The sequence below is a fragment of the Mytilus californianus genome, unplaced genomic scaffold (assembly GCF_021869535.1).
Source record: "Mytilus californianus isolate M0D057914Y unplaced genomic scaffold, xbMytCali1.0.p SCAF_9, whole genome shotgun sequence".
In the NCBI taxonomy this organism is placed as follows: domain Eukaryota; kingdom Metazoa; phylum Mollusca; class Bivalvia; order Mytilida; family Mytilidae; genus Mytilus; species Mytilus californianus.
In genome coordinates, this window is record NW_026262745.1 from 75,654,295 (window position 1) to 75,680,473 (window position 26,179).

The following is a 26,179-nucleotide window of genomic DNA, read 5'->3' on the forward strand; positions in this document are numbered from 1 at the left end:
CTATATTTAGTAGGGATGGCAACGAGTAAAATGTGATCATATATTTTAAATGCTTTGTTTTTATATTTCAGTCTTACACGTGCAATATTTGTGATAAGGAATTTGTTTCAAGATCGGGTGTCAAGGCACGTCCGATTTGTCCATACAAAGCATCAACTAGGGTGTGGAAAATGTACCAAAACATTCCGTTCTAAAGACTTTGAGAAGGCACGAACGAAAAGTACATCAGGTTATTATTATTAAGTACAAAATGAGTCGATTTTATATTATTGTAATTTGTGTTATACCAGTGAAATGTAATTACATCATATAATTGATACATACAAATGCAGAATGTATGAATACAAAAGAGATTTCTGATTTTATTATCGACAATGTTAATGAGAGATATCGTTTTTGTTGCATCTGCAGCGCACTTTCTGCGCCTACCTTCGTCAAATGTTTATTCGAGTTCAATCATTTATCAAATTTCAATAATGAATAAATCAGTTCTTCGACTATGGATTATACCAAATCAATCAGAAACGAAAATACACGAAATACTTTGTTATAAGTAAAAAATAAGGACGGATCTGTAGACAATTCCAATGTTTTTTGTTATAGTTATTCAGGCAGCAGACAGAGCAGCGAGCAGGCACGTTTTCCTGTGACACATGCCAGAGAGTGTACCGAAGGAAAGAGGAATTAAAAGTCCATCTCTCCAGAAATCATTAGGTAATATTATGTGCCTAACACCACTCGATGACAAACAGTTCAATGTAGTAGCCAACAAAAACCCTTTACTTTAGGTCTCACATAATATGGCACTATTTGTAAAGCATGTTCAACTTTTCAAAATCGTATGTACAAGTACCGATGTGTTGCTGAACATTTGTTTTTGTAAGATTCTATCAGAAATATTAATTGATTACCAATACAAGAAATCTTAAGATAACAACTTATATTTCATTTGCATATTAATACAGGCGGGAACACCAGACCAGGTACCTTCACCAACACCAGTTGTTACACCAGCCCCAGCACTTTCACCAACACCAGGTGCACTTCAAGTAGATATAATGAATTTTGAAGACATGATGTCAACTGACTACAAACTAGACTTTCTAGAGATGGAGGCAATGCGTTTTTAGGTAAGTTTTTTGCTCAGTTGAGGACAGTGCAGAACAAATTAGATAAATTTTTGTTTTATATTTACAAAGATCGTTTTCATGAATACAATTATGCATTAAACACATATTACTTGCACAGAACTTACCGCACACTGATAAAAAGTTACTTTCTTTATATTCCTTCTTTATGGAATCCGTAATGATCAAGATGTAAAACAAAATCATGTAATTATCATATGATATTCAAAACATTCCTGATGGTTTTTTTTATATGCTTTAGATTTTACACTAGATATTATTACATTTTGTTTTAATATGCATAATATGTTTATCATTTTATTTCACATGTTACATGTTTATTTCATTTTTTTTTTTAAATTCGTCCCTACTGTCTGCTCACTCCTTGATGTTATCAACAATTAAATTATGCGTCAGGTTCAGGTCATTGACCTGACCTATATACAAATCAATACCTCTGCATTCCAGCAGCCAGTATTGACACGCTAAAAAGTAAGTATAAAGCCATTTGTACATGTAAACTTCTATGTCAAATTGTCTCTAGAGGAGAGTAGTCTAAATAGCAACCACACCACTTCAACATATTCTTAATTGTCAGACCAACTTACAAACTCTATTAAGTTAGTAGTATATCTCTTAAATTACTGAATCCATATCCAAGCTATCGGCTAAATATTTACCTTGTGTAAATATTCAGTTAAAATAAAACTTAAAATTTTACAAGCTGAGTTAATACCTTGCATTTTACTTCCAGAATGAACGCAATACAGTTCCTAATGTCAACTGGAAAGAACCAACCATACCATGTTCCACTAAAGGCAACTCTAGCCATACAAGACATTACCAACATGATTGTTAGAAACAAATCCACAGCAAATTTTTGACTAGCAGATGTAACTAGAGCCATGCTAGCTCTAAGCTACGATTAGGGGGGGATAAATATGCTAAAAGAAGGTAGCAAGATCATGATAAGGAACTATATCTATAGAGATAATACCATTAACATTTCAAGTCAAACAAAATTGTAATGGTCCTCAGGTGTTATTAGCATTTTACTTCATGAAAATATCTCTTATAATTGTCCGCAGTCAGAACTAGAACAGTTATTGCTGCCATATTGAAAAGGGGACAGCTGTTTATATTTGAGATGAAAATGCTGGGACAAAAAAGGAAATTCATAATTCAAATAGAACAGTTGCTTGAAAACATGCATAGGTTTTTCAAGAGTTCAAACTATTTCCCTTCCATCCGAAATAATCTGCACCTTATCATTATTGCTGCAATAACCATGAAGTGAATTCCGTTTTGAAACCTGGAAACACCAAGAGTGACTGGTGAATAGAAATGTGGTCACTTCATCTCTTCTTCCGATGGGCAGGAATACCTTTGCCACGCTCTCGGCACGAAACGACCCCTTACAACAACTCTTTGAGGGGTCTATATGTGTTAATTTATCACAAGTAGCGGCTGATGAATTAGACACTTATGTGTGTCCACACTGTAATAAAGTGAGCCGATAGGGAAGGGGTTATTTTTTCATAGTAAGGAGAAGTGGAATATGTGCAGTTGACATTAAACTTATAACTTTTCTTTATTTTGTAGTAGTAGGGCAGAATACAAAGGAAATTACAGCAGTGATGATGAGGAGGTCAACTTCAGGTACGACCCGGTGTTAATATATCAGGAGACAGTGGATATTCTTTTTGATATCTCTCCCGCACTTCACCGAATACTGGGTGTGTGACAGGGACGACTGGGTGACTGCTTACCCCCAGTTACCCGTCACATACAGAACTGTGATGTGAATATTATTGTGGACTTTATATAAATATACGAACTGTGATTTCCCATTTAAATTGGTCTAAAAGGAGCATGTATGGACACGGACATAGTTCTCCGGATTGATTATTGGTTGCTTAACGTCTAGTGGCAAATATTTCATGCATATTCACCTGCGGGACCCCTCAAAGAGTTGTTTCAAGGGTTCTTAACGTACAAAGAGCGTGGCACTCTCTTTACACGAGGCATCGGATTTAACGTCCTCATTCTGACCGGACGTGGCTGCAAATTTGTACATCCCGCAGAGCCAAACGGACGCCCCACTTTAGCAAGGGTTTTACTGCCGGTCGGAGGAAGACCAATGGTGACCATACTTCTATTCCCCAGTCACCTTTGGGGTTATAGTTCTCCGGTATTCTGGAATAGAGTATAAATGTATGGTACGTGTGATCATTGACAAATGAGTCATCTGTTTATATGTTTTTGGATATTTGGAACAGCAGTTAGCGAAATGTTCCCGGAAGAGTGTCTTGGATTTACTGAAAAAATCCAAGAACTGTTTATAGTGTTATATCGTTGGGAACCATTGTACCCCCTTTAGCGCGGGATGTGCCAGTCACATAGAAATAGGAAATTATGTACAGCAGAATGAATTTGGATTGTGCATAGTGGACAGTGATACAACAGAGATAGTATCTGTGCTAATATGCTAAGGAATAGTGATTAGTATTAAGTTAATTATGTTAAGTAAGTTGCTTCATTGGATGGATGTAAACCCCAGGGTTGGAACGTGATATAACCAAGAAAACTTTATGGTAAATATTGCCCTTATATTGTTTTAATATGTTTACCCTTTTAGCATAAATAAGTCGCGATTGCAGAGTAAGTCTCTGTTTGGACAGAACTTGTGAATATTGTGTACACTTGAATTGTACTTAATTACTTGTATGGCTACTTGTGTTTGTCACCAGATAGCTGAGATTAAAGGACTTGTAATTGCGTATGTCGCTAGACAGTCTGATAGCAGTGCTTGGGTCGCATTAAGATCATTTTATAATACTTGTTTAGTGTTAGTCTATATCATGTTAAGTTCACGTGTTTTTCATGTTGGGGTTTGAGTTCTGGTTATGGGAACTTCGGCATTTGGCTTTGCTGAGGACTAAAAGTTAAAGTTAGGTAACCTATAGTTTTGGGAATTAAATCCCGCAGAGAGGTGCCGATAGGTTTAAGAATATATTTCATCGTTTATTTATAGCGGTTCCCTCTTTTTTAAAGTGGGGAGGAATGTAGTGAAATTGGGCACTAATCCCGGGATTCCGTAAGCTATTTATAGACGCTGCTTCCCCAGTGTCTGATGCGGGAAAAAGAAGGCACGTGATTTGCATGCGGAACCCTGGTCAGCCATTCCATTTGCATCAGCCAGTGGGACAAGACGTAATTGGAAAACCTTACAGTATACATTGAGGACATATCGCTTTGTACAATAACCAACAGGTCAGTTACATACTATAAGCAGGTTATTAAGATTTTACAATAAAATGTTGACTGTTGTTTAGGTAAGGGTGGAGTCCCAAATCAAGTTTCTTGCAATGGAAGATGTGAGTTTTTCTGAATTATAAGGGGACGACCATTTGATATTCGGGGGGGGGGGGGGGGGAGGAAGATTTGTTTTGGATCAGTTATTTATTTTTGTGGACTAAAAGTTTTGGATCAGTTATTTATTTTTGTGGACTAAAAGGACAGATTATTTATGTTCTGCACTGTTGAAGAATGATTTTTCATTTTCATTAAAACAAGGGACCGATTATTTATTTTCACAATTATATTTCTAATATTTGAAAACACACAAATTTTAAATTCATTTTTTTTTTTCTTAAATAAATAATACTTGTATAGTCAAGTGATTATGTACCATTAAATCATAATTAATCCTCCTCCTCTGGACATGCTGGAAGTGAATCTTCTGAATTCCAAACTGCATATATTGCATAAGTACAAGGTATTAAAGCTGGGCTGTATCTAGCCTCTTTTTAAAAGTAATGGCACATATTTGCCGAGCAGAGCGAGGCGAGAAAAAAAAATCGGCCAAAGGTTTGGAGGCCGCTGAAGGCCTCAAGAAGGTATAGAAAAATGATGCAAAATCATGCAATCTGTGCGTTTCCCAGACCCTTTCTTAATCTGAAAAACAAGTTCTGTTTTAATTATTTTTCGACAATATTTTGGTCTCAAAGCAAAAAATATATATTCAGCGTTAGACTTTTAGTTTTTAGGAACAACATCAAAACACCAATATGTAGGATAAAGCAAAAAATGTTATTCACATAGTTAAGTATGTGGCTGCTGTTTTTTTTTAGTGGTGTTTTGGCTTGCAGAAAATCTTTTATAACTGTCAATTATTTGTTTTTTTTTTAAAAATTAAGTTAAGAAGGGGCTGAGTATCATTGATATAACTATGTCAGGTAAGTTTTTATAACACATTTCAATTACAACTTGATGTAGTTCCTAACTGAGATACAATTTAAAGAAGTTTGCAAAATTAGATAAAAAGTCCTTTAAAATAAAATAAAACTCAAGTTTAAAACAAAATTACTAAATTACAAATGGAGATGCAACACAAAGAAAATAATTAAGAAGGTCAATCAATGAACTAAGACAACCCTAGAACAGATAAAATACAAAACAACAAACAAAACACAAATAACACTGAAAACTAAAAGAAATGCGAAACATGGATCCCGTAAAACGGGGGCTACGTCAGAGGGTGAACAGAACTTGATTCTTGCAAGACACTCGCCGTGAAAACAATTTGATATGAAGACAATCTTTTGTTTTTTTAAATTTCCTACATGAGGCGGTTGCCTTGATGTATTTACAGCCCTGTAATAAAAGGAAGGTAAATGTTCCTGAGACAATATACCTTAAGTTAAATGAAACCCATGTTTTGAAATTTCAAGTACATTAATATTTATACATTGTATTATTAAAAGATTTGGGACGTTTTTCCCGAAAAAAATATTTAAAAAGACGAATTTTGGAAGAATCTGGTGCCATCTCATACTTAAGAATAGCATTTATTATAAAATGGGTTAAAAGACCTGCCGAGTTATTTATTTTCAATACATCGTAAGTCAGGTTATTTATTTTCAAACTACCCTAGAACAAACCATTTATTTTTGTTATTATCAAGGCTGAGTTATTTATTTTCAAAATCCTCCTGGCCCCCAAAATATCAAAAAATTGCAAACAACACGTTTAATAATTTCATGCGTCCGAAGCGCTTTTATGGATTTACCTTCATCAGGACGCTCAAAGCCAAACATTTGAAATCCCAGGGATGTATAAGTACCGAAACAGTTGAAGAGCTATATGACAAAATTACCTAAAACAAATAGCCAAATTCATCTATGGTAAACTTTGCCAGAGGGAGTTGAAACCTTAGTTTTTTTTGTAATTTCAAAATTTATAAACAGACAATTTTAGAAAGGTTTGTTATAAATCATGTCAGTACCGAAGTACTGACTACTGAGCTGATGATACCCTCGGGGACTGATAGTCCACCAGCAGAGGTATCGACCCAGTGATGTAAAAAATGCAAAATGGTCGTCCCCTTATAAGATCAAATATGTCTAACATGAAATCAAAGTGGGGAAAAAATGCAGTTGTATGTAAACAAAAATATCTTAAGATTTTGATAGTAAGGATAGGTACGGACAAGGCTCTAATTGAATATCATTAATCTCTTGAGTTTTGAATAGAAGTCTTGTCGCCTTTTCGCATGATTCTAAAGGTGAAGATTAGATTAGTATCCGAGTATCATATTTAAGACTTATTAGCAATGCATTTATGAATTTTAAAATCTCCATGTTGGACAGAAACTGAAACGAAACGTGAATATTGTACAATACAATACAATACAATATTTTTATTGTCAATCAAGGACGCCCTAAGAGAGCAGTATAATTACAAATAATTTATTACAATGATTATTATTAATTCTTAATGATATATAATGACAAAATATAGAATAGAGAAAAAATAAACACAAAAGAAAAAGCAAAACCCCAGATATGTATATATATTTAACATATAGAAATGTTGAGGCATATATTCAACTGTTTATGGATATCATTAGTGCCATAAAATTCAAATTTGGCCTATGAGTGATTCACTGGGTCAGTTAACCGGCATCATTTACCTTTTCTAACATAATATTATCCCTCTTAGTCCAGAGACTGATTATTAAATTACATAGGCGTTTTAGAACTTCTAGATTCTCACAACTCAATAGCCATATAAACATATTTTCGGTGCTACATTTCTTTAGATTAGGATAAGAAATACAAAGTTCTTTTATAAATGTTTTTCTATAATTTTCTAATTTTTTGCATTGAAGGAGAAAGTGGATCTCATCTTCCACCTCCTCCTCCCAAAGTTTACAAATACGCTCAGGAGCTGGGATGTTTTTGTGTCTCCCTGTTTCAATTTCAAGCTGATGGTCCCCAATTCTGAGTTTTGTTAATGCCTGCCTTTGTTTAAAGTTTAGCAGGTTTAAATAGGGTTCAAAATTAAAATTTGTTTTGAATAAACGAAATGTACGAAGTTAATTTTTTTGGTTATTAATACTTCTTACATCATTAAAAATGTTAATCTTCCATTCTTTTATATACAATCCTTTAAGTTTTCCCATGACTATATTTTTAATACAATATTTACTCTTATGTAGTAAACTGTTGGGAGTGAGATCCAGAAGCTCAAAACTTTAATAATATAACTATACCATGAAGTGTGACCTTTTTCATGTAGGTTTTTAGACAGTGCCAGTGCTTCTTTTAATAAAATGTCTTCAGATTTTTCTAAAGCTATCAAATATTTAAGGATGCTTATTAAAATAGGCAATTGTATGGGTAAATGTCCCACTTCTGCCATGACAGCATTGTTTGTGCTCTTTATGTTCACACCAAGTATATATTTACAACTTTTTACATTCAATTTTTCAAGTATAAAATCATTACATAGTTTATAAAAAGAAGATGAATCCTTGAGTTTTGAGGGACTGCCAGCACCCAGACACCCACATTTAAAGGTTTTCTATATTTTCACATCAGCACGCACACATCTTAGTTATTCAAAACCATACATTTTATTTGTATGTAAGCTTGAAAGATTTTTCAAGCAAAATTAAATCATAAATTCATAACAATCTAAAGATGTATTGTAAAAAAAAACTGGTTTCTGCCACCTCAATAAATTTACTTACTTACTAGAAACGACAAAACTATTTACACATACAGATAACAAAAAAAAATAGTCGTTGCTAGTACATACACACCACTCCAGAAGGTCTATCTAAAGACAGGTAGCTCTTCGGAGTAATCCTGCCCTAACTTTTAAAGAAAACGGTATCAAGTGAAATAGTTTTATTATAAACATAGCGTCGTAAATTTACATGAATTTATGTCGTTGCACAATTGTTCATGGGGGACATTTTAGGTTCCAACTCGGTAGGTCACACAGGTAAATAATTTTGTGGTTGCTAGTATCAAGAGTTAACACATGGGAGTGGCAACGAGATTTTTCACCAACTGACTACAGAACTATTAGGCGAGTTACATTTTTCATAAAGACACCTAGTTAACAACTTTAATGCACCCCACCTAACATACGGCTATATTATATATATATCATTCGAAAGCTTATTACCTGAACTTTCTGTTTTGCCCGGTCGTCAATAATTCGTACGGTGCAAATTGTCAAAGGTTAAAATTGATCATTCGTAATTTTGCCAGAATTAAACAAAATGCCATTTTCTGGTACTTTTATGGATTTTTTTTTTCTAAAAATTATCTTGACCTTATAAAACAGATTACCATAATTCCAAATCAAATGCAAACTGAAATGATGATTGCGCTTTATTTACAGAAAATTGCATTTCTTAAAAAAAACTTCCAAAAATGATAAAATTGCAATAAAATCTAATTGTTTTCTGAAGTTTGAATATTTGTATGTCAAAAATTAAATATTTTTATCGTTTATAGGCCGAGGGAAATTTTTCATCATTTTAAACTGCAACTTATATGATATAGGTCCAGATTCAGCCTTCTTATGAAGCTTTTGCACTAAAAAAACACCATCTGCAAATGAGGATCATTTTGCTTTTATTGGCTAGATAATATTGTCAATATCGGCATATAAGGATCAAACATATTTAGAAAAAAAACGTAATTGAATAAAGGAACTAAAAGGTATATTTGGTAAAAAAAAATAGTTTTCCGATGTGTAAAGACATGTTACGAAGTTTATCCTTGTTCAATAATCGAATGAAAACTGATTGTACCATGCGCTTTTCATTATCAAATACGGCGAAATCCTTTTAATGTTAAACCATTATTATATACTTTATTAGTTGTTTTATTAAATATGACTGAAAATAATAATTCAGATTGATTAAGATGGAATACCCTTCCTGAGCGACTGTTATCACTATATTGGTTTATTTAGTGTTAGCACATTTCGATATAGTGTTTTGAGAAGTTTTGTTTGTCTGACCTACTTTTTCGCCTTGTATATGTATATAACCATAATTTTTTATGGTTAATGTCACTCGTCTATATCAAACTATAAACGAAAATTAATAGATAATATTATATCTTTAAATGTATAGTACTCATTACTATTGTAGCAGGAGGGGATCAACAATGCCATAATATAGGCCCCCTGGGACATCATGTACATGATGTAGTGGTAGTACTTCGCTTAGGTTCGATCAGCAGGATACATTCTACCCTTAAAGGTCTCTCTTTTCAATGTTTCACTAATGTAATTAAACAAGAATTTTTCCAATATAATATTTATTTACCAACAACATTAGTAAAGTTCAATAAATTGCATATAAATTCAACAATGTAAAGTATTAACAATACAGAATACAGACAACTGTTCTGAAAAAAAGCCTTTTTAAAAAGGGTCTTCAATTAATAACTTGTCCTTAAATCAATTGTAATTACTTTTTTTTTTTTATCTTAAACGAACCTATCAAATAGTGTCGGCAAAGTAATATCTATGTCTCTAGAGACGGTCCCTCACATTTATCTAACAATAATTACATACCTTTAAGGTCAAGGCCACTAGAGTGTTTGTACACTAAAAACGTTTTTCGCCCAAGTAGACTGATACCGTCTGGATGGTTTGAGGGTGGCTCGATGCAAGCCGGCTCAATACAGCCACTCCTAGAATGTAACAAAACTCTCCAGTATTTATACTTTTTTGAACAATGGAAGCAAACACCGTGAAAAACAACAAGTTTAATGCATAAGTGTGGAGATAATGTCGAGATCTTTGAATTAACTTTGAACCCAAGGACAGCATTGGCTTAAGTTGACCAGTAAATTTAAAGAATAGAAAATGCGCATGTCCATCTACTTCCGATCAACATGCTTCGGAAGTAGGGAAGAAATTTAATAAAATATACTTGAAGCAAAGAAGCAATGGTCCGAAAGTGTAGATTCTTAAATCAAATAATCCCTTTTATACATGTTTATAAATTTGTAACAAATTCCTAGCTGGGGAAATACTAGTTTTACTCTGAAAAATTGATATAACTTTAAATTTAATAAAAGGCATCTAGTAGATTAAACTTGCTCAAATTTGAAATTTAAGGGTTAAGTTAAAGTCATAAACTATAAATCAGAACATTCAACAGTTGTAAATGCATATATATTTAAACAAAATAAATTAATGTTCATTCAAAAAGAATATTTAAAGTTAACTAGAATAAAAAAAAAAGTCTCTTTCCATACTTTCAGCTGCCTCCAACCGCTCACTAAGTATTGCACCGGTGAAGCCATAGTTTCTTCTTCACGTTTCCGTTTAGCCATCCCTTTTCTTCTGCAATTATATCCTCGCTTTCTTGAGTTGTGTGCCTATCCTTAGCAGCATCGCTCTATTTGCCTCTATGTAATCAATATTTGGTGTTATAACAATTTGCACCCCAAGGGTGACTGGGGAATAGAAGTATGGTCACCATTGGTCTTCCTCCGACCGGCAGTAAAACCCTTGCTAAAGTGGGGCGTCCGTTTGGCTGTGCGGGATGTACAAATTTGCAGCCACGTCCGGTCAGAATTTCTGTCCCTATCCAATATACCCTCATTTCCCGTGGCAGTCTAAATTTCTCCAACCTTAATCCCGGACGCCCCTATTACAGAACCTACCTATTGTATTTATTTTTAATTTGTTCTCATCCTGAATATGCATGAAATATTTGTCACTGGACGTTAAGCAACCAACAATCAATCATATAACAATTTGCACATAATCTTTCCAAATGCTCTTCATTAACCCAATGACGGTACGATATGTGACGCATCAAACGAGACTTAATTCCAAACATATTTCTGCATCTACTACACTTGAATAACTCCCTGTCTGGTTGATGTAGATACTGCCAGTGAGTATAGACTTCCCTAAGAGTGCTGTACTTATACACAGTACAACATCTTCTCACTGGACAGTATTGGCCCAACGGATGGAATATGGGTTTTGCAGGGCGGATGACGAGATGGTGGAACTGTTGCAGTTCCTGCTCGTCTGCCCTTATCTGCATTATTTCATCACTCATTCTATAATAGAAATATTAATTTAAACAAAAATACATTTATTAATTTGGGGCATTCAATACCCTACAAATGAATATGCAGTATTATTACATGCATATTTATATATGCACTAATATAACACCAAGTTGTTATCATATAATCACTATCATTGTTGAAACACAAATCAGATAATTTCAGATATAATTTCTATCTATTATAGTCTCAATCACCCCGATCCACCTCTATTAAAAGACCTGTCCAACATCATAGTACTATCTTTCTACACCATACAAACCAATGATATCAGGGAAGTCTTCTTGATTCTTCTCCCCTCTTAGCATTGGCAATTGTAATTCTGGCTACCACACGTTAGCTGAGCCTGGGATATTGATTCACATCTAAATTTGATATGGGTCATCCATCTGAGCAATTCAAGTAAGAATGTAATTTTGCTATCTTTTAACATCATATATCATCAAGAGTGTAATATTGTGACCGCCTCAAGTTTTTCTGTCTATTGTTAACACAATTGTTCTCAGCTCCATCGAATATCTTCTTTCTGTAATAATCAATTAATGTTTTACATTCCTCAATTCTTACCAGCTCATCTTTCTTACCCTGACATAAATGCTGCCCTTTTATGTGTCTGATAACGTTTTTTTTTATCCAAATTACATTCCATTACCGACCTTTACAGCTATAAAGCATCCATGAAAGTGGTAAAATGATCCATTTAAACATGTCAAATGTTGCATTTATTTGCCAATTTCAGCTGCCTTGCCTTTTAGTCAAAAGACAAAAATTTGCAAGCATTCAAATGTGCTACATTATGTGGGTTCCTTGTCGCATATCTTCTGTAACTGTGAAATCCAAAATTTTTTAGGTATTTATCAGTTTTACAGACCTTTTCACTCCTGGCATATAATAAGCCGATTCAAATATCAGCCTTATAAACTGCAGTATAACTATCCCCTTTAACAGCAGGAATAGGAATTGCAGTTGGTACAATTGTTGTTCCCTCGGCTGCTCTGTGAATGTCCAAGTGTTCAAAATATCTCTGACACGAGGAACACATAGACATATTTTCCATAGCATCTCCTTCCCTCTTGTCTGCCTTTCATAGAAATCAGAAATACTGCAGATGTAAATATACATTTTCCTCTAGGTATCTAATCCTGAATACCAGCTTTGTCTCCTCTTTCCCTTTCTAAGGCATCAGTTAAGTTGTCTTTCCCTTACTAAGGCATCACTTCAGTAGTCTATTTATAAAATATATATACAATCTTAGCATTCCTCATTACAAATATTTATGTTCTTTTCAATATTTTCCTCAATATTAAACGTTTCATCATTATCAACCTTTTCCATAAAATGCAGAGCTCTCAATGCTTAGGACACACAAGAGGAGGTTGAAGTTTGTCGGTCTGCAATATAATGGCTGTAATCAGAAAGTTTGTCAGGGTTCATCCCGTTAAAATGATTAGATACATAGTGATGAGGTAGGTCATGTATATATATAAAAATTTGTTCATTGAATCAACCTTCTTTATTCATTGTGTCAATTTATTCAATTGTATTAGTTCTTATATATATAAAAAAAAAGAAGATGTGGTATGATTGCCAATGAGACAACTGTCCACAAGAGACCAAATGACACAGAAATTAACAACTATAGGTCACCGTACGGCCTTCAACAATGAGCTAAGCCCATATCGTATAGTCAGCTATAAAAGGCCCGACAATGTAAAACAATCCGAACGAGAAAACTAACGGCCTAATTAATGTACAAAAAATGAACGAAAAACAAATATGTATAACACATAAACAAACGCGAATTAGCTCTCGCCGCGATATAGCCTTTCTGTGCTAATGCGGCGTAAAGCAAACAACAATCAATCAATCAATCATAAACAAACGAAAACCACTGAATTACAGACTCCTGACTTGGGACAGGCACATACATACAGAATGTGGCGGGGTTAAACATGTCAGCGGGATCCCCACAATCCCCTAACCTAGGACAGTGATGTAACAGTACAACATAAGAACGCACTATCAAAATCAGTTGAAAAAGGCTTAACTCTTCAGATGGTGAAAATACTTCACAGAGTTGACGTGGCCGGGTACTTGTATATTCCAACAACAAAAAGACACTAAGTATAGATATGAGAGTACTCGCAGTTACTGACAGCTAGTTCAAAGCCACTAACAATTAATAAAACAAATCATGTATGTAAGACTAAATTATCAATCAGTACACATCCAATAGATTTATTTAAAAGACGTCATAAACAGTCAGAGAAAAACATGACCTTGTGTAATGCCAAGATACAGGTATCGACAGCTTGTAGATCCATGAATGTGTATATGTATATAACAATTATATTTAGCTTACTTTTGCTTAAATACCCTGGTTCTGGAGAGAAAAAAAAATGGTAAAACATGAGATGATAAGAAAATCTAGATCATTGTATAAAGTAGATGATCAGATAAATCCGAGGTCCCATGTACAATAAACAGTTTTCTAGAATGCTTTTAATATGACTTACAGTATCATTTATAAAAATATGAGATTTAAATTTAATTTGAAAAGTAAATGAGGCTATATTGACCTCATGGGTAAGATTGATTTTATAATCTAATAACATTACGCCATATTGCAGCTCTTCATAAAAGGTTTGACCGTCTGTAGTTAATACAACCAAAAAGTCAATAATTTTAGATAATTTAACCCCAAAGATTGATGTCTGCAACTCTTGGTCTTTCTGACCACAAACCAAGCATTTTAAGCGTATACACTTAACGTGTATCGTGTCCAAAATACTTTTGACTCACTACTATGGGTGACTTTAAATCTATACCCGAAGTTCTGAATTCCAAGGTTTAGTCAGTTTCTTTAACACTAACACCAGCTTCTGAAATTTTGAGAGAGAGCTTTTTGACCTTTGGCTTATATGTGGCTCAAGGAAGGTGATTAAGGACATGAGTACACGATAACGTAGTCCTCTAAAATGTTTAGCCTGTTCCTCATTTGTACAAATTACCTGTAACTATAATATAAAGTCCCCCAATTACCCTTATGGGGAATTGAAGTATGGTCACCATTGGTCTTCCTCCGACCGGCGGTAAAACCCTCGCCAAAGTCGTCCGTTTGGCTGTGCGGGATGTACAAATTTGCAGCCACGTCCGGTCAGAATGGGGACGTTAAATCCGATGTCTCGTGTAAAGAGAGTGCCACGCTCTTTGCACGTTAGGAACCATTACAACAACTCTTTGAGGGGTCCGTAGGTGACCTGTTGCAAGGCTAAATTTCTGTCCCTATCCAATATACCGTCATTTCCCGTGGCAGTCTAAATTTCTCCGACCTCAATCCCAGACGCCTCTATTACAGAACCTACCTATTGTATTTATTGTTTAATTTGTTCTCGTCCTGAATATTCATGAAATATTTGCCACTGGACGTTAAGCAACCAACAATCAACAATCAATATAATATAAAGTGTGATATAATTAAGTATCGAAGTTATCAAAAGAAACACTGATGGTTCCAAACTTTGCTACCCGAGATACATGAACCGGGGTATTCCAATCATACTACGAGAAAGACACAAGGGTGCAAATACGTCAATCGATCCAGCACTGGATGTACGGGGTCGTGTTCATCAGTACGTTACAGAATGAGAATCCAACTCCAGAAAAGATCCACGTGTTAATAACATAATTAAAGTACACTCAGTCAAGATACGCAATGAATATACAGGTTGCTATCAGACAAACCAAACCATTTCTTCGCTCGGTTTGCATTCACAAGCAACTATGATGTTCAAGCAATGATGCATAGAGAAGAGAACTGTAAAGTCATTATGCATACAACTTGTAGAAGAACATTCTGAGCTGTCTAACACACATCTCCATCAAAATAGGAATGACATTCACATACAAATTATATTGCCTTTTTTTAATTATCTGAATCAATAACACCTAGAAAAAATATAGTCCTTGCAGATATCATCATGATCAGAGGAATTACATTAAGAGAACGAGTTTTGTTTTCAGAATTAGTTACAGTCTTGAAACTAGTTTTTGTCTTGCCAGCAACAAATGCAACAAGTAAAATGTCGTTCAGTACACTCCGTCGTAATAATATCATAAGTAAGTCCATGCTCAATATGACCAAATTTCTGTAAGTATTGGGCGAAAATTGGGTTTGAACTTAGCCATATCGAGATACATGAACTTTTTTTTTTTTTTTTTTGGTGAAAGTCCCGCTTTGTACCGACATCATACACAGAGCATGTTAAGTCCTGATTTGTGCCCATATCATACACAGAGCATGTGCAAGTCCCACTTTGCTCTGATAGCAGCGGCCAAACTGATTGTATTTGGTCAAATCTCGCGAGACTCACTTACGATATAATAATATCATAAGTAAGTCCATGCTCAATATGACCAAATTTCTGTAAGTATTGGGCGAAAATTGGGTTTCACAGCAGACCTCAATACTATAACGACAATATTCTTACAATTCCTAACTACAACCCTCAACATTCCCAATACTCACCCAAAACTTAAATATTGTCTTGTATAAATAAATACGTCAAATTCTTCAATGAATGAGTTATTTTCGAAACCATCAAAAATAATTGAAATATCACAAACGAAGCCAATCCAAGCAAACCACAGTTATGAAATCTCATACAGAAAACTGATCAAAGCAGGATATGCCGACTGCTTTTTCTTCAGTGGGCGCCTGGGTGGCCTAGTGGTTAAGGTAGTTAAGTTTACCTGTAAAATCACTGTACCATGTCACCTCTGCGTTGCGAGTTCGCACCTCGCTTTGTAAACAACAACAAAAAAGGTGCACTCGACTTGCAACCGTACGGGATAAAGTTTGTCAGTTACCTGCCGAAGATCGTAGTTTCCCTCCGGGTACTCCGGCTTCCTCCGCCACTAAAAATGACCGCAACGATATAGCTGAAATACTGCCGACAGTGGCGTTAAACCCCATTCAATCAATCATCTTTCGTGCACCTGAATTGACCTCTTGCTTTTATGTTTTTCTGACTTTCACGGTCTAAATCGTGAATTCTTCAATATACACATATAACCTATGACCTAACTGTAAAGTGTTAATATATTCGGATTAACTGTTGTTTGGGGACATCCAGAGTGTACTATCTGTTATGTGGTAGTTTCTGCTGCATTGACAATCAAATTGGAAGCTCTAGATGTATTTTATGTATAACATCGGGTGGTTAAGTAATGTCTTAGTGCCCTTGCCCTTTATCCGTTCATTTTCATCATCAGGAAATGTCCTTCAAATATCTACCCTAAGGCTTACGCAAATAAATATGAATTTTCACTTAATATGACATGTGTAATTTGTTGTCAACATGATTTCTAATTAGAATAGAAACACTTCCTCGAAACGAATTAAAGAAAAGAAATATTTATTAAAGAAAAGTGTATTCGATACAATCCTTACACGACAAATTCTCAATTTCAACATAGATAATACAGTCACACATAATATTCCTCAAAAATACAGGCAAGTCTTATTTAAACAAATTCTCAATTTCAAAATACATAAATAATGGCGATGCATAATATCCCTCAAAATACAGGCAAGTCATATTCGACATACATAAATAGTAGTAATACATAAAGTCCCTCAAAAATACAAAATCAAATTTAACAATGCATTTAATAGTAACAAACTGTTACTCCAAAACACTTCAAATTGTCACTGAAAAGCACTGGAAAGTTTATTGACCTCACAATACGACTCAAAAATAGATCTACAAATATTAGATTCAGAAGCCCCCTTATTCGCCATGATGGAACTGACTGACCCTCGTCCTACTATACTGGACATTCTATTGTACCTTTGGTAAGAAGATGAGGAAGACCAACCTATATGCTGCATGACGTCATTTGCAGGCCCCCCAGACAATGCCAAAGTAATAGCACACGCTCCCCGAATTCCATGAGGGGTCTCGCCGTCGTAAATATCGAGTTTCTTTAAATATTTCTTCAAGCGATCATACATAGCATTGGAAGATACAGGATTGTCAGTAACCTCTTTTCTATTTTTACTCAAAGTACGGAATAAATAACCAAACCTTAAATCAACCCCAAGCGCCCTGGCACTTTTAACATACCTTTCCAGGGCTTCAACAGGACAAATCAAAGTATCATCAAATCTCAAGATGGAAAATTCATTCACCTTCCCCTTTCCAAGAGTTTTGCCTACAGTGTGTGAAAAAAGAAAACCATCACCTTTTGGTAATAACTTAACCTCTTGTGAAATACACAAACCCAAGTCATTCGCTCTATCTCCTGAAAAATATTGAACTTTGAAGAAAGCCTGATCCCTTAAAAATATGAATCTTTCGGATGGTTTCAAATCGGGATTCATCAACAAATCATCGATATGAACACTAATTGATCGGAGTTTGTCTAAAAACAGAGGCTTTGCTTGTTTTTGTACAACATGTGATTTTGACTGCTCAAACTGAATAGCATGCAAATATTTTTCTACTTCTGGACTACACACAGGATTACCAGTGTCAGTTATTGCATTCCACGCAGAACCCCGACCATTAGATTCAAATATAGCCTTTAATTGTCCTAGCATAGACTGAACAGTTCCCGCCGCCAACCTCAACGGACACTGACATGAATAAATACCTAACTTACCAAGAAATTCACAAGACAAGTCATGTACTTGAGTTTTTCCCTTTGAATCCTTCATGACCATAAATCGCCTAACATCTAAAGGGGAAGCAGACTTTATACATTTAACGGGTACACTTTCAGACAAAAACTTCTCAAACGCCTTTTCCAGCGAAAGCTTTTTCCTATTATAACTAGTATTTCCGAGCAAATTGTCTAAATATCGCAGACGTCTTTCAACTGCACAATCACTTGTGCTTTCTTCAGAACTATCAATCATAACAAGTTTTTGTCCACATGACTGGCAAAACTGATATCCAACATCATTTGCATAACCACACACTAAACACTGTTCTGCTGGAAGCCAAACTCGTGGTACAGCCTTCTACAAAAAGGTTAAACTAAAAATGAAGTCGTGCGACAATTAAACGCCAAGGTAAACCATTAGTGTCTATCTTAAAACCTTTAGCAGATGGGTACAACAGAGCTTCAAGTTCATTTTGTCGAGCTAAAACATTCCATTCTGACACATGTTCCCAGAAAAAAGGCCACCAAACTGGTCTTGGGAACAATTCAGGAACCACAAATGTACAACTTCTGACCCCGATTTGAGCACAAAACTTCAAAACTGCAAAAATTAAACAAAAAGGGGGGAACACATAAGGGTTTTTCTCTAACTTCAAGTCTTGAGAGAAAACATTTACACCATCTGAAAGAACTGTGGGGAATGGTGTAAAATGTTTTAACGGATTACCAATTTTATCAATCATAACATTGGAATCTAAAGCCATCAAATCTGTAGTGTGGGGACCAAACCTCTGTTCAACAAAGTTCCATTTCAGAGGAGACAACATAGCATCTGACAATCTTAACCTTCTGGACTCCCTGTCAGCAGGGTTTCTACTAGAATTAACATACACAAGACGTAGGTCCATATTAACCGTTTTTGAAAGAGTGAATATTTTCCGCAAAACTGCATTCAAAGAGGGGTCCCTACCACCTTGATTACTCCAAGCATTAACTTCAGCAAGATTATCACAAAACGCGTCTACCCGAGCATTAACAATTTTCTCCTTAACAGAACAGAGAGAGTGGAGTAGGGCATTTGCCTCTTTAACATGGATAGGAGCGTTATCGTAGTCTTTCCAAAAATCACCAAATTCTACTGAAACCCCTTTGAAAATCATAAAGGCACCCCACTTAAAAAGCGACGAGTCAGTTGCTAAAATCAATTGTAAATGGGTTTCTAATCTCCAGGAGGCAGCTCCCTCCCAGTTATCCAGAAAACGCCAATACTCTAACTCGTCCTTTAACTCTTTGTAAATGCAAGTTTTTTTGCTATTTCTAGAAGCAAGGCTAATGGCCCTATTGATTTCCCTTGAAAACAATCTAGCAGAGGGGATAGCAAGAAAAAATGAAACCCATTTTCCTGCAAAACGTTGCAGGGTTTTAATGCCCACTTCATTGCCATCAAGGATAGATTCCCTTAAAACTCTAAACGATTCTTTTTTCGGCCCCGGCAAGATAAAGGCCAGTTCAGTTGAGTCACAAAACATTCCCAAGAATTTCAAACACCTGGTTGGTATAAAACAACACTTAGCCAAATTCATGAAATATCCCAATCTAACAAGAACCTGACATAGAATGTACAGACTTTTTTCTGCCATTTCTGCACGTCCCGATCCTATCTTCAAATTAGTACCTTTAAACTCACAAACTAACCTATCGTCTATATACAATAAAGAAGGTACACCAAGGGAGCGACAATAGCTGATTCGAACCAGACCGGTAGTGTGATAAATATAAGCCCTGGCTTTGAAGCCGAATGGGAGGGAGTTGAAAACCAAGTACCAGCCTGCAAACTGGATTCCGAAATACTGTCTAGAATTAGGATTTAAAAGTATATGATCATAACCAGACTTATCATCAAGAGATGCCATGAACGAATCCTTCTCTAATAATCTAGGAACCTCTTTGAGAGTATCTAAAGAGAAAGGGAGATCCTTAATCCACAAGTTCAGGTATCTTTCATCATGGCACATACGGGGTTTTGATGGTTCAATGGTGATAGGTAAAACAAGTAAAGGGGGATCACATTCTCCAACTCTACCAAGTACAGTTAAAGATCCATTGGCTATTCTTTCTAATAAAGTGTCAGAGACAAATTTCTCAAATCCTTTACAACTAGCAGAGTTTTGAAAATATACAGGTTGAGGAAGGTTTGAATCATAACTATGCCCCTTAAAATTTCCCTTAAAATGTTTAAACATGGGCTGAATATCTACCCCGTTTTTAATCCAGTCCAAAATTTCATCAGGACAACCTATTTGCTCCCATTGTTCTGAACAATACATCAAATTTCCTGCTTTGAAAAAATTAGGATCTAAAAAAGACAGATCCTCAAAATTAAAGTCACTACCATTTACAACCTCTTCAGCCTTAGGCAAACAAACAGAGGGTTGGGTGATCTCTCCTTTATAATTTACTGAAAGTATGTCACCTTGCTTTCTTAATTTAACTCGTGATGGATCGAAACCCGATTTTAACTCCCAATCTGGAATTTCTGGCTCAAACTTTTCTTTCTTAACCAAAGGTTCATGATCCCTGATATTCTGAAATTAACAAAAAATATCCTTTCACATCTAAAAAATGCTCAGTATTTACAAATTATTTTAAAGGAGAGACACTCAACCCTTACCCGCGTGAAAAATTTCACTGGAGATCGAAGCTCCTGGGAAGGGAAAGGTATCAAAAAATAAAATAAAATAAAATAACAAAACAAAATACACAAAATACAAAAATACACAAAATACAAAAATACACAAAATACAAAAATACACAAAATACAAAAAATTATCTTTCTTCATTTTTGGACAATTGGCAATAAAATGTCCTGACTCCTTGCAAAAGTAGCAAACACCGTTAGAACCTCCCCTACCTCTACTTCCTTGCATTCTGGGAGGCCGAAAACCACCAGTATTAAAGTTTGGCCCCGGATACAAATTTGGATATGGAAAACCAAAACCTGGATTTTGAAACCCATATCCAGGAAATGGAAATCCAGAAGCTGAAGCAGGGGGTGCATCTAATTTTTCCTGCCTCTCCTTTGACCCTGATGGTTCCTCGTATTTCTTAGATTTTGCCCAGTCTGAAATTAAGGAGGAAATCTTCTTGTCCTCCTGGGAACCAAACAATTTTAACACAAGCCCACAAAAATCAACATGATCTTCAAATTTTTTACACATGGCAAAGGATTTTGAAAATAATGAACAGTCTTTATGATTCGCTTTGTTAGCTGCATCAACCAACATTTCGATGGCCGCAAGCAATACTCCCGGTGTTGTAAGTTTTGGTCTTGCTGCCAATGTCCTAACATAAGATAGTGCTTCATCTACCTGTATATCTTTTGATTTGTTCTTTAATTCATCTAAATCCTGCCTCATGGCTTGCAGCTGCTGATTAGTACATGGTTCACCAGGGACAGCTTTAGTACCACTTCCTACAACAGCCAAACAAGAGGGAAATTAATATAACATCCTAACAATAGCTTACTCAAAATGTCAAATTAACAAATACAAGTAATATGACTACAAGACAATGCCTTGACCTCATTTACATGCCTAAGCTGTAAACGGTAAGTGCGTAAAACCAAATAAAAATTATATACCTTTTTTGTTGTTTCAATGCTAAACATATGGAAATTTAGAGAAATTCCACAGCCTTTCCCCTTGTACTCTTTATGTTTGACAATTCTGTATAAATAGATTCATGCAAGTAGTGCTAACACTGATTTCCCTAAATGAAGTTTAAAATAACAAAAATAGTTAAAATAAATACAAATGTAGACCTATTCAAGTACACCTTCTAATGTGTGCTGATTATAAAGATAATAAAGGACTTTGTAAACAATAAACAGTCTATCACATCATGGACAGAGAAGTGAGTAATCTATGTTTAAAATGCTATAACGAAAATCTCTGTAAAGTCTGTATTCTGTAAAAATATAGGCTTGTTAGCCACAAAATCCACATTTTCTATTAAATGCAATGATGTCTCTGACAGAAATAATTATTATTGCTGTGAAGGACATTTCCCTTTAGAAATACACAGGTCTACATAAGGGTTCATAAACCTTAAGTTTCAAATTAAAGTGAGACTACCTTCACAAAAACACTTAATAAAAAGGCTAAATAAGGGCAGACAAACAACCTAACCTGCACAAAATTATTAACACGAATAAGGTAAAAAAGAAACATTCTATACCTTTAGCCGCTGGCGTTTCTGTTGGTGAAGTGTTTTGACTGCTCAACCTCTGACCTCTAGCCCCCAAAGAATTGGCCAAAATGATGCTCTCATGCACAAGTAATCTCACATTCTCAATAGAATCATTCTTTCCACACAGAGTTGATACATCCTTAGCTGATTCACCTGGATATAAATAAAATCATTGATCAATTAAACGCAACTGATAGAGTACTATGTGTAAAATCACGAACCGCGAAAACGAAAAAACTCATTGGCAACTCGTTTATATAATAACATCCAACAACAAGAATCAACTTAACATTTCAAAATTAAACTGTCACATATCTAAAACTGAAACATTATCAGCCAATGCGATAGCCAAACATCAAATTTTAAAGCTATATAAACTTTAAACTGTAGGTTTGAAAAAGTCTTAGAAAAACGTAATAAATTATGAGGCTGCATGGTAAAGGGTTATATACGTGCAAAATGTTCGGCCTTTTTAATTTTCCATGCTTTCGTGTTCTTCGTATTCTCGTGTTTGCATGTATACACGTGCTTCGTGCTTACTTTAATTTATTTCCCGTGCTTCATGCCCAGACATCTAATTTCTCGTGCTTGACCTGTATTTCGTGTAAAAAACTAAACCGATGTAATAACATCGATTAAATTTCATCTGTATGCATTTACATAACAGACGCAATTAACAGTTTCTAAATGGACCTTGTGATAACTTCACGGATGGCTGACTATTAAATTTTATTACTTTTCTTGTCCTTATTTCTCGTGCTTCGCGCTTCAACGTTTTGAGGTTTTTATTTTATGTGTTTCCGTTCTCAGACCCCCCTTTACCACCCTCAATTATTACTTACCCGTCAATTTCTCAAATTCCGCTATCAACGCAGCTTTAGAAAAACTCTCCAGGGGTTCGTCCTTCTTAAACCGGGACAACTCTACGACATCTACGTCAGCGTCTGCGGCTTTAACTCTCAATATTATAGGAATAAGACTTTTACCCACAAGGGAACAGTTAGGTTTTAACACCTGAGCCATATCTGAAAAAAAAAACAACATTAAAATAGCATTTAAAAATCGTGCAGTGCGGGCAGTCCTCGCTTAAAAGTAAGGATAAAAATTACCTAGACTTATGAACATTTTGATGGATATATTTCATAAAAATAAATGCATTCAAAGTCTTAAAATTGCTAACTGGACTAAGCAAAGCATTTTCCTTATTATTTTCATTACTTCGACAAAGACACAAAATACGGAAACTACTTATCCGAGATATATTAACCAAAGACCCGTAATTAACTAAATTTTAAACCAAACGCAAAGAGAATAAAATTAAAAGTAAACAGCTACATTAACTATAAGTTCAGATAAGTCAGAAAAGTGGCAAGTCGAAAATAGTTACATCAATACAAAATCAGCCTGCAATTGGCAGAATCTTGGCAGCCTCTTAATAAAACGCCGCAACCTTCTGAATAAAACGCCACAACCTTCTTAATAAAACGCCGCAACCTATGCAAACGCCACTTTAAACATGTACATGTATTTAGCTAAAACAAACTTCCCGACTTACAGGACATTTCCTCAACACGCGTCGCAACCAATGCAGACGCAAACTCCATTAAAGTACATTAATTACAAAACAGCTTCCAAATCTCCAAGCTGTTGTTAACAAAATATATTAAAAACATTCATTACATTTAACAAAGATTAAAAAACTTACTTCCACAGTAAGAAAATTCTCTACTTAAGAGAAGTCCAACCACGCTCTACTCAAGAGCAGTAAAAGTCCGTGCTTCACGCTTGATAGCAGCGGCCAAACTGATTGTATTTGGTCAAATCTCGCGAGACTCACTTACGATATATTTCAACGTAACTATGGTCGACCACGACACATGATTAATATAAAGCAGTCAGTTTAATGTTCACATGTTTAATCATATAACAGTAAATGCATATATAATATATGTTAGGGTTCAAAATTGTAATTTCCAGTTAATACTAGTATTCGTGCATACAACTTAGTACTTCAAGCTACTACTGACCAATATATAGTTTTTAACAAGATCGCTTTTATGACAATTGTTGTCCATTCGTTTGAGCTTTTGATTTTGATCCTGAAAAAAGGAAGTGTTTGGGGTTAAAGATCATTGTATATAGTAGATGATCAAATATATCATATGTGTATATAGACAGTTTTCATAGTGTGTAGATTGTATATTGAGTTAAATGATGTCTTTATGTGTCCTTCGGATTTGGACGTTAAATCCGAGGTCCCATGTACAAGAAAATACCACGACCTGTGCATATATATGGTCCCCCTTGAGAGTCCGTTAACCCATAATTTTATTCTGAAAATTTCAGTACCAAGTCAGGAATAGAGCAGTAGTTTGTCCACTTTTTAAGTTGATTGATAGCGTTTGATTTTGTCAGTTTTTACGGACTTTTCCACTTTTGAATTTGCCTTTAGAGTTCGATATTTTTGTTTTACTCTTTTTAATCTATAAGAAAGAAGTCTTGCTGTTCTACTAATCTCGTTCTAGTATTTCCTGTCTAGGCAAGATCTGTGCTATGCATGCACTCTGAGATATAAAAGAGAGTCCAAAATCTGATCCTGTGCCAAATCCAGAACCATCCACAAATGTGGTTTCTGAAAAAAAGAAGCAAATGATTGTTTTATGTAACGTCAAAGTGAATTGATCATAATCGATATTGAATTAATAAGTTTTGTTACAAAGTTGCTATATATTTAATATATCAAGAAAAGTACAAACAAGTATTTTTTAAATAAGTGTTTTATTATTCAAAAACAAAAAAATAATAATCTCAAAACTGAATTCCCTCAACAGACTATTAAGAAGCTGTACCCACATCTGGATGTACATTAATGATATGGTGGTTCAGCATTATAATGTGAACAAACTGCTGTTTACCAGGTTCAATCCACCATTTTCTACATTTGAAAATGCCTGTACCACGTCAGGAATATGACAGTTGTTGTCCATTCGTTTGATGTGTTTTATCATTTGATTTTGCCATTTGATTAGGGACTTTCCGTTTCGAATTTTCCTCGGAGTTCAGTAATTTTGTGATTTTACTTTTTACAATGAAAACAAGCAGATTCAGGTGCCATTTACCATGAAAGATGAATCATAATTGCATGTCCATAATGATGTATCATAGGCAGCTGACAAATAAAACTGGGAAAAGATTTTGCAGGACATACCACTGGCACCTTAGATGTAGTAGGCACACAGAGGTCTTTATCTGCCTTCTTCAATATCGGATGATATTGCTCCTCATCTGTTGTCTTACTTCTTCCTGCCACAATTGGTATACCTTTGTCCTCGTCTGCCTCTTTTAGTACTTCATGATACTTTCTTTGATCAATCTCAAGCTCCTGCCTCTTTGTAATTTCAAGTGGAACACAAAGGTCTTCATCAGCTTCCCTCATCACTAGCTGGTATCATTCGTCTTCTTTCTCTTGCTTCTTTTTTTCACTCTCCCTGATCTTCTCACCATTCAACACCCTTACATCTTCCTCCTGCTCTCTTCTTATCTTCATTCTCATCATAATCTAGATTCTCATAGTATTGCCTATAGACCTCTTCCATTTCTTTTTCATTCTTCCAACTTTTTGCCATACTGGATGCACACAATTACCATTATTTAATTTTAAAAACTTATGTATACAAAATTTGCAATGTTTTTTTTATATTATTATTTTGTATTGTTTAAAATATAGTTAAT

The 26,179-nt window shown here is 35.0% G+C and overlaps 1 protein-coding gene across 1 annotated transcript; it reads right to left on the reverse strand.

The window, feature by feature from the left end:
• Positions 1-925: 925 nt before the first annotated feature.
• LOC127713992 (uncharacterized) lies at positions 926-25,883 on the reverse strand. Its single transcript, XM_052219942.1, has 7 exons — positions 25,656-25,883; positions 24,870-24,930; positions 23,290-23,472; positions 22,436-22,600; positions 21,198-21,671; positions 17,659-17,746; positions 926-1,043 (listed from the first exon to the last, which is right to left on the reverse strand). The coding sequence occupies exons 1-7, from the start codon at positions 25,881-25,883 to the stop codon at positions 926-928; spliced, it is 1,317 nt and encodes a 438-aa protein (XP_052075902.1).
• Between the last annotated feature and the right edge of the window lie 296 nt (positions 25,884-26,179).

Coding starts and splice junctions, on each gene's coding strand:
- LOC127713992 (XM_052219942.1), bottom strand. CDS start 25,883: ATGAGGGAAGCTGATGAAGACCTTTGTGTTCCACTTGAAATTACAAAG. Junction 24,931..25,655: donor CTACATCTAAGGTGCCAGTG/GTATGTCCTGCA, acceptor TCTTTCTTATAG/ATTAAAAAGAGTAAAACAAA. Junction 21,672..22,435: donor AGAAACGCCAGCGGCTAAAG/GTATAGAATGTT, acceptor TGGCTGTTGTAG/GAAGTGGTACTAAAGCTGTC.